Source organism: Suncus etruscus, chromosome 8 (genome assembly GCF_024139225.1).
Source record: "Suncus etruscus isolate mSunEtr1 chromosome 8, mSunEtr1.pri.cur, whole genome shotgun sequence".
In the NCBI taxonomy this organism is placed as follows: Eukaryota; Metazoa; Chordata; class Mammalia; order Eulipotyphla; family Soricidae; genus Suncus; species Suncus etruscus.
In genome coordinates this window covers 63,406,358-63,416,283 of record NC_064855.1, presented here as the reverse complement: position 1 = coordinate 63,416,283, position 9,926 = coordinate 63,406,358, and the positions used below count along the sequence as shown (strand labels likewise).

The window sequence follows — 9,926 nt, the reverse complement described above, 5'->3', positions numbered from 1 at the left end:
ATTCTTTTATACAATACATTCTGTTGGGACTTTCATAAAATACATTGCCTTTTGGCACTAGTAGGGTTGTATGCCCATTGCTCACTATTCACTATGGGAATATAATATGTAACTGACCTAGATATACTGCTCCAATTTTCTATGAAATCTTTTCTATGAAGGTTTATTTTACTTGACTACATTGATTGAGCATTGAAGAAGACGAAGACATACTGGAAATAGGTTATGCTTACCATAAAATATTGAAATAGATCATCCAAAGCAAAGATACCAAGTATCCAGAACTTTGCTCTTTTATTGTTTTGGTTTTATTGTTTTGCTTTGGGGCCACAACAGTGATGGTCAGGGGTCATTCCTGGCTTTGCACTTTGGAATTATTTCTGCTAGTATTAATTGTCGTGGGGATGAGGTGGAGGGTGGGGAGTGAGTATATGGGATGCCAGGGATTAAACCAGAGTCAGCCACCTAATAGGCAAGTGCCCTTTCTGCTTTTTTTTTTTTTTTTATCTCTCCAGACTTTGCCTTTTGGAACATGTTATTATTACATAGTAGCCTCAAATTTGGAGTGTAGTGAGTAGTATAGTGAGCAGCAAGTAGCAATCCCCTTGTAGGTAACTGGTAGTAAGCATAGATATTTGTTAGATGTATTTTATATCAAATAGATTCATCCTGCTATTAACTCTTCTCCAGAGACTATAAGCATTTTTTCCTCAGTATATTTTCATCTATAGAACACCAGCCATTTCAAGGTCTTGGCAAAGGTCCAGGTCTATGGCCAAGATAGACAAAGTCTTTAAACAACATGTCCCACCCCATTGGCGACATGCTTTTCTGACCCCCTTGTCCCATACCCCCTGAAGTTCATCTGGCAAGTCAGTATGCTATGCAGAATAGTGGAGCCTCAGGTCAGACTGTGTCTAGTGATTTCAGCTCTGCTAGGGGCTGGAATTCCATCTGTCAAGAAGATTTTGCAGCCAGTCATTTGATAGTGGAAGACTTTGTCCATGAAACTAGATTTCCTGACTATCTGGAAAGAGGAGCACCCCTGGAGATCTGACATGCTCTGTAAACATTAGAGGTTAGTTTGTGCTATTCCTGTTATGTCTCTGTAGAATTCAATGTTTTTCAACATTTGAGATTTCTCTCTCTCTCTCTCCCTCTCTCCCCCCCTCTCACATACACATTTTTTACACCATTTTTTTAAATTATGAACTTAAGTAACTTCATGAGCCTCTAATCAACATCAAACTATTTACTTCCCTGGAAAGCAATTACCTTTTTGTCAATGCAAACACATGCATTTTTACTTAGTTATAATTAGTGTGAACATACTCATTTTTTGTTTAAGAAAGGTTTTCTTTACCTTGGCATTCAGATTTGTTTTTATAGCAGAAGAAAATATGGGAGTAAGAACACTTCTTTGGAGGATGTGAGGACTGTATGCTTTCTACAGTCCCAGAATGAAAACAACAAGAACAACAAAACACCAGAAGGGACACAGAATCTCCCCTTTATCGCTGAGGCCCAAGGTTTATCCAAAGGGCTGGTTTCACTGGGTCAATTTCAAGGTCTGCCTCCACAAGCACCAAGAGGCCGCTCTTTCTAAAATGAAGTCCCAGCCTTCATCTCAATGGCTTTTCAGGCAGGAAGGAAGAGGAGTCCAGCCTCTCCAGGACAGGCCTCAGTAACATTCTCCTCAAGGATTTTTTTTTAAAAGGGTAATCACACACAAATACTTTCCAGTTTATGAAAGCACACATTTGCGGTCCTTTTCCCCAAGTCAAGGAAAGAGTGAAGGGAGGCTTAATTAAAACCAGCAACTATTTGCACAGCTGTCCTGAAGTTCTTGGCTTGTAAAGAGATTTTGCTCCAAGCTCTACTGCCTAAGTCCTCCGTGGGTTTCACAGATATTCACTGGGGCCCTGCAACTGGGCAATGCCAGGCTTGGCGTTCTGCATGGTTTCAGGAGTAGGCCTGCACCCCTGAAGCTACTTGGTGGTCATACAGTTCTGAGCCTACCTGACTGGAGTAAACTGACAAGAGCAGAAATTCAAATCCAGAGGCCCTGAAAGCTGTATCTCACGTAGTGGGGGAAGTGAGGGCAAAGGATATGCCTCATCCAGGCTTCCTTTTGCAGTCTTTCTCTACTTTCTAACATGTCTGCATCCAGGGGCTGGAGGTGAGGGGTTCTTTGCAAGCATTCTCCTCAGGGTCCCCAGTCTCCTAGGAGAATGTAGTGACAAGAAGGGGTGGGTATGGGGTTTCAGAGGCGGCGGGGGCGGGGCACTCTGCGGACCCATGCTCCACACACAGCGGCAGGTTTTCTGAGCAATGCCCAGGAGAGGAGGATGAACCAAGCTCAGCACTTGGCTGGTTTTCAAGTACTCACAGAGCAGTGCTTCCAGCAGCCTCGGGTCCCAACTATCCGATTTCGGTTTTATGCTAAGGCAGGGGTCGGAACGGGTTACCCAACTGCGGATCCTGGGGCGGGACCACCCTCACAAAGTCTGAGGGTGACCTAGGTGACCCCGAGTGCCCCCGCCTCGCTAGCTCGCTGCAACACCTGCCCGCGCAGTGCGCGGAACCTCGCGCGCAGGCGATGGCCAGCCCTGCTCCCTTAGTGGCCTCCATCAGCCACCAAATGGTGGCTCTGCAGACTCTGCAGCTCGTGCAGCAGGAGTGGGGTTGGGGGGATGGTCCGGGGACCCCAGGGAGCCTCTGCGATCCGGACCCCTTGTCTGCCGTCCCTGCGCGTTGCCCAGGCCCTCGGCGCCTCCGGCCAGGACCCGGGCGCGAGGAGGGAGGCGGGTTACGGGGCAGCAAGAATGCGGGATCTGGAGCGCCGGCGAGCTCCCCCGAGGTGGAGGTGCGAGGCGCCGAGGGGGGCGCGGAGCTGCTGCCCTTTCACCGCAGCCGGGGACCCTGTACCCTCGCCCGGATGGCGATGCGCAGCGCTCTGGCCCGCGTGGTGGACTCGACCTCAGAGCTGGTCAGCGTGGAGCAGACACTGCTGAGTCCCCTGCAGCAGGAGCGGCCCTTCCCCATCCACCTGAAGGTGAGTGTGGCTTCCAGCAAGCACCCCTGGGCTCCGAGTACCCCTGGGCGGGGCTGCAGGGCCGGATGGAGCCCGATTGTGACCCTAGTAGTACCGAGAGGCGACTGCCTACTGTGATCCTGGCTGTGGGGAGGAGGAACTAGAGACGCCAGGGCCACAACTTGGGATCCACCTGACAGGGAACAGAGACCGGGAGGCCTCCCTAAACCTCCTCTGCGGTTTTTTTGTTTGTTTGTTTGTTTTTTGTTTTTGTTTTTCCTACCCCAGAAATCCACTCCCTGCTGTCTCTGAGGCCCATTTCGCTGGTAAAGCTCCTAGAGTTGAGGACTTTTCCCCTTCCTTCCTCTAAATGGCCAACTCTTTCTTCTGACCATAAATAACCCAAGTCCTCTTTGTCATTTTTGGGGTGGGGTGGGGAGGACGGGACCTACCTTTATTTAAAGTTCATTCACATTTACGAGTCGCAGTTTTTTGTTTGTGTTTTTGCATAAATAAAAATCCCATGACACCTCCCAGCGCCCACTGATTTCTACTACATTCTTAGGTCTCATGGGTGAAATCGAGGTGAGTTTGAGGTGTTGAAGGATGATCACTGTTACTAAACTCTGGACAAGTCTCCAATGTGTGGCTCACCTCTGTAGGCACATTTTCCTTTCATTTGCATCCCAGGTTGAATGGTGTGGCAGAAATCTGGGTTCTAATCTTGGCCACTGACTAACCTAGTACGTTTAAGGTCAGAAATCTTTATGAGATCTGTTGCTGTGAAGAGCATTTCTCCTCCTTGGGGGCTCTAATACTGGCAGTAGAAATGGGGCGAGGAGGAAAGCTTAGAGCACTTAGTTACTTTTTTCTTTTTAAAAATTAAAGTAGTTTTATTAAGAAAGATACAGAGAGACAGGTGATTGAATCAGTACCATAAAGAAAAGGAAGAGAAATTATGTACCTCAAACTTAGATGTGAGCAAGTCCAGATAGAATTATTTTTGTCCTCTAAACCAAGGGGAAAATTGCTATTATCAGGTTGCTCTGTATATTATAAAAAGGTTTATTACTTAAAGCCAAAAATAAAGCATATCATATCCTGGAATAAGTTACTCAATGCATGGATTTCTCAACTCCAGTGCTTTGACATGTTGGGTTAGACAATTGCGAGCTATGTGTATTTTGTGAGACATTTCAAAGCATCCGTGGCTACTGCCTCCAAGATACCCGCTGCATACCTACCCACTGTCCACAGTTCATACACTATTACCAGGTATGTGGAGGAAAAGAAAACCACTACCAGATTCAAAACACTGTTCCATTTGACTTAGAAATTTACAAATTAAGCTGATTCTTTCAATAGTACCCAAAACTAAAAAATCCTTCCAATTATGTCAGAGCTCTGACTGTAATATAAAACATCTTTATTTTAGAGATTTTTTAAAATGTGAAAATATATTCATTTTAGGAACTGATGGAGTTTGAAATGCTTTATGATGTTAGTTGTATATACAAGGTATGATTAGGTTAGCAAAAGAAGGAAGTGCTCAATTTTACCTAAGGTGATCTTAGGAGGCTTCTTGGTGGAAGTATCTTAAAATTAAAAAAGAATAATTACTTTCCATTCATAAAAGAGAGAAAGCATATCAGAGGAGTTGTGTGATCAAATAATAAAAGCAAGGAAAGGACTTGGGAGAAACTAAAATAAATTTACTGCAATACAATGCAAAAGTGATGTAGGAGACATAAATAGGTAGATTAGGATCTTGCATTATCTTTCACAGCAAAGCCACAGGAGATGAGCATGGGGTTTGGGAGTCTAACCAAAGGACCTGGTACAGCTGAAGCAATGATTTCTTTAGATCTGGAAGCATTCCCTACAAATCAGGACATTTAAAATGAGCCTGTTATTTACTAGCTTTTACTTGGTGATACTTTCAACTCTATCATTTTTGTTAATTTTATTTTTGGGTCACACCTAGCAGCGCTCAGGGGTTACTCCTGACTTTGTGCTCAAAAGTTACTTCTGGCAGGTTAGGGGGACAATACAGAGTACTGGGGATCGAACCTGGGTAATTTGCATGGTAGGTAAACACCCTACCTGCTGTATTATTGCTCTGATCCCCCTATTTGGCTTTTTAATCCTAAATATCCACCTCCATCCAAATATCTCACTTTTTTTTTTTGATGAGTATATTTTTTCCTGAGGTTTAAAAGATTGCATCTCCATTTGTTTTCTTTTTAATAAATTTTCCTTAAATCTTTTCATTGTAATTTGTCCTTGTATTTATCAATTTCACAATCTCATTTCTATTGGTACCTGGCAATTTCTCTCAGTTTATTTATACACACCCAGACTTCTTTTCTTCTTCAGCCCTGTGAGTAATAATTCTTTCCTTTCTCTCTCAGGACCAAGATATCTGAGATAGAATGATAATACAGCAGATAGGTCACTTGCTTTGCATGTGGCCAACCACATTTGATCCTGGCACCCACTTCTGTCCTCTGAGTCAGCCAAAATTGATCCCTGAGTGCAGGAACAGGACTATGCATTGAGCACTGTCCTCTAAACCCCTAAAAGAATCTGAATGTGTGTTCATTAAGAACGAGTCTGGTAGATAACCAGAACATGCAGCCACGCCCTTAAGGTCTCTTGAATACATCTGGGTTTGATCCCAGTGACACCCAGCACTGCTTTGCCCATGAAAAACTGCATAATAGGCTCTAGAAATGAACCGTTAGGCCTGCATAACTGGTTCAAATGGTGGTCCCAAGACTTCTGATCACTACCTTTACTACTCACAAATAATTAAATTAAAATTTAATAAAAGAACAGAGGTATTCAACTTTTTAAATTGCTATTTATTGTCAAGGGAGGAATGAATTTCAAAGTTTCTGAGAATAGCCAGTATTTCCAGAATAGAGAGGATCAGGGAAGGATTCTATGGACAATATTCCTTCTGAAGATTTTGTTTGAAAATATAATATCACTATATATCATATAATATATAATATTATAATATATTAGTATTATATAATAACATAATATGATATATAATATATAATGAAATATTTTAATATATTATATTGTATATAATATAGTTATATATAATTAGAAAATATAATATCACCATTTTGATTTATAGAGTAATTATCACAAAGCATTGAGAGACAACAGTCTTTGGGAAAGCACTTATGTACATGGACTTGGTTTCATCAATACTAGAGCTAATTAAAACACATTGGGGTTGCTAGAGAGATAGTACAACAGTAGGGTGCTTATAGCCTTATTGGTTGTATAGCCATCCCAGGTTTAATCCTTGGCATCATATACAACGAGCCATGCCATGAATGACCCCTGAACACAGAGCCAGGAGTAATCAATCCCTGAACACTGCCAGAGTTATCCCAAAAGCCAAACTAAATTTAAAACCAGAAAAACACTGGGTATGTGTTTTCTTTTTTTTTTTTTCTTTTCTTTAAATATGGAACGCTTCACGAATTTGCATGTCATCCTTGCGCAGGAGCCATGCTAATCTTCTCTGTATCATTCCAATTTTAGTATATGTGCTGCCGAAGCAAGCACTGGGTATGTGTTTTCTATATTTTTAACGAATTTGTATAGTTTTTAACAATATTTTTTTAACCAAGGTGTGAATTTTAAAGACAGGAATTATTCACAAAGATTTATGCTAATGGAAATAACTCATCTCACATGGAAAATGTCTGAAAAAGTCTATTCCATAGTGTAACATACCACAGAGAAGAGCAATTAAGCTGTGACTCAAATGGTAGGCATTAAAGACCTTGAGATAACACAGGATAGCAACAAGGTACCCCTGGAACATTTTAAAGATATGCTATCACATTTTCCCTTGGGTAAGTTATTAACTTTCCTGTGCCTCTGTCTCCTGACCTGCAATGTGAAAAAAGTGGAATGTAGCTTTTGAGTTAATGAGATAATGTATGCAAAGTTTTGGCTAGTGACTATCCATAGAAAGCCACAATATCTTTGTTCTGTTATTATACTTATAACTGTTATTAACATGTTGATGCCTCATGGGTTCTTATTGGATGTTATTCTGGAGTCCTTTCTTGATATTAATGGATTTGACTCATGGATTTTGTTTTTGTTTACATCTAAGGATATTGACAACAGAACAACTAGAAAAAAGTCAATGACCACCTTAGCCTCTGTCTGCTGACTGAGACAGATGCTATCATTTTTGTGATTCAATGATCAAACCACCACAGATTGAAGAATCATCTCATAGGGAAAAGTGTTAATAGATATTTCATAGCATTTTGCTTTTATTGAAATCCACACTTAACGTTCTTTTGAATTTTTAGGGGCCAGAGAGATAATACAGAAGGTAAAGCACTTATTTTGGGGCCATACATGTCTTACTCTTAGCTCCGCACTTAGGGATCACTCTTGGAAGGTGCAAAAGATTATATGGATGCTGTAGATCAAACCTGGGTCAGCTTTGTGCAAGGCAAGCTCCCTAACTGCTGTACTGTTACTGGCCCCAATAAGAAGTCTTTGATGCTAGCAGCATGTTTGAGAATTCAGCTTAGTTCTTATTCTTCTTAGTTCTTATTCAGCATCAGATTGAAATTCCATAGACTCTACCAGGATCATCTTCACATACCATTGCAAATTCAGACCTTTTCTTTCTGACCAAGCTGATATAGGTAGTATTGCATAAAAGCTCTTGGATGGGGCTGGATGGTGATGGAGGGATGAGAGGCTTTCTCCTCCAGCCCAGGACATGCCTACAATCCCATCCACGCAGCATGGGCAGGGAAAAATTCCACAGCAGTCAAGTTCCAGGAGATAACAGCTTTATTCATGCCACTACATGTGTGGCATACAATCTTAAACCTATTTAAGCATGCTCTTTTCAGCTTGCCCTGCTTCCTCCATCTCTCTTGCTGAATTCCCCTCAGTCCCCTCCGGCTAAACGTTTTGTTACCTACCAAAGACCCCTCCCAGAAATGGGCATGTCTTATTAGCAGGTAAGGTTACAGGAAGAATGAGGGATGGGCCATCAGGTAGGATATCTCTAAATTTTCTACCCTGTTTTAGTTTTCTAGAGTGGTGCACAGAACTCAATAACTTGGTTATCTACTAGAGAATGAATATATTATAGAGAATATTACTTATTATCCTTTGGATGGAAGAGTATTGGGGAAAGGTGCGACATATAAAATTTCTTTCCAGGCATACAATTCTTTCCATATCTTCACCAACTCAGAAGTCCTCCTTTGAGGTTTTTGGAGACTTTCTTACATAGGCTTGAATGGACAAGCCATTGATAATCAACAATTCACTCAATTTCTAATCCCTTTCCCTTTAAAGGAAATCAGGGGGTAGAACTTGGTTTATATTGGTTTTCTTGGCAACCAGTCCACACCCTCAGTTGCTTCCTCAAATGTCACTTCATTAACACAAGAAGAGATAACTTGATCATTTTTAAGTTGGGGAAATTTCAAGTTTTTAGTAGCTATGAGCCAGGAATTGTGGATGAATACCACATAAATATACACATGTAGGCCACCTGAGTGATCAAGTATATGTGATTCTAGTAAATCAGCACAGTGTAAGATCTCTCCAAATAGTCACAATGATAGTTGTTTTCAACATACATGTTTTTATATAAAAGTTACTGATTTAGCTTTGGTCTAGATATCACATAATTACTGTAGTACAGCCTCACCTTGTGCATTGCATAAGTTTCATTGTACCAACACCAAATTCCTAATGTCATTGCTGTCAAAGTGGTCCCCTTACCATTTCTTCAACCCCCTTTCCCTTTACCACTGGTAACATGTATTTCAGTCTTATTTTTGTTGCAGTTATCAATTTGTTTGCTTTGGTTATTCATATTCCACATATGTATGAAACTATATATAGTAATTTTTAGTTTCTAACTAATTTTCAGTTTAATCACTTCAAATGCCACTCAAGTTGCACAAAGCATTTTTTTCATTTTATTTTAAAAATAGACGAGTAGTTTTCCATTGAGAATGTATAGTACAATTTTTTGAATCCACCCATCTATCGATGAACATTTAGGTTGATCTGATGTTTGCTATTGTATTAATGCTGCTATCAAAATAGACATTTTGAGGGAAAACCCTTCAGTTCATATTACTGGTTGATTTGTGAGCTGCCTTACCAGTGATAAAAAGTACCAGGTAAATGTAGGAAGTCGTAAGCAAACTGGCAATGCTAGTATGCATGCTTTATATACTTGTCACTGAATGGGAACACCAAAATATGTTCAGGACTTCAGGACTGACTCTCCTCTTCTTTTATCTTCTTCAGCTTCCTTAAATTCCTTTTTTTCTTTTTTTTTCCATATTCTAATTTTCTTCCTCCTTCTCCTCCTCTGCCTCCTCCTTCTTCTTCTGTACTAAGGCTTTACTTCTGGCTCAAGGACCACTCTAAGTAGTGCTTGGGGGACCATATGTAGTGCCATAATTGAAACAGGCTCTTTTGTGTGCAAGACACACACACACACACACACACACACACACACACACCTCTGTACTATCTCTTCAGTCCTCTTGCTTTTTCTTTTGAGAATTTCAAAAAAATTTAAAGTTTCCAAGGTGTTTTTTTTTTTTCCCCCGGAAGCAAGTTTGATGGAAACTCTCTTTGGTGCCAACCTTTGGAAGCAGAAGAACTTTGCTGCCATTGCAGATTAAATTTATTGTGAGCTCATCTGTTTCACTGATCTAATTCTGGTAACCAATTATTCCATCAGATTGCTAATTTTCCTATTTTTCAGAGCAAAGCCAACAGTTATAAAACTGTTGACTTTGGCTTCTTAATCATTTCTAATGTTTTTGCAAATTGTAAGTGTTAATATTGGGTTACTCAG

At 40.9% G+C, this 9,926-nt stretch overlaps 1 protein-coding gene and 1 non-coding gene across 2 annotated transcripts in view; one reads left to right on the top strand and one right to left on the bottom strand.

The window, feature by feature from the left end:
* Positions 1-2,364: 2,364 nt before the first annotated feature.
* DLEU7 (deleted in lymphocytic leukemia 7) overlaps positions 2,365-9,926 on the top strand; it is a 32,181-nt gene continuing 24,619 nt past the window's right edge. Inside the window, exon 1 of the mRNA XM_049778849.1 lies at positions 2,365-3,055. Within this exon, the coding sequence (XP_049634806.1) occupies positions 2,600-3,055 (456 nt within the window). The 5' untranslated portion in view covers positions 2,365-2,599. The remainder of the gene's footprint in view (positions 3,056-9,926) is intronic.
* LOC126016953 (U6 spliceosomal RNA) lies at positions 6,516-6,622 on the bottom strand. The gene has a single exon (XR_007498634.1). It is a non-coding gene; the product is annotated as a U6 spliceosomal RNA (small nuclear RNA).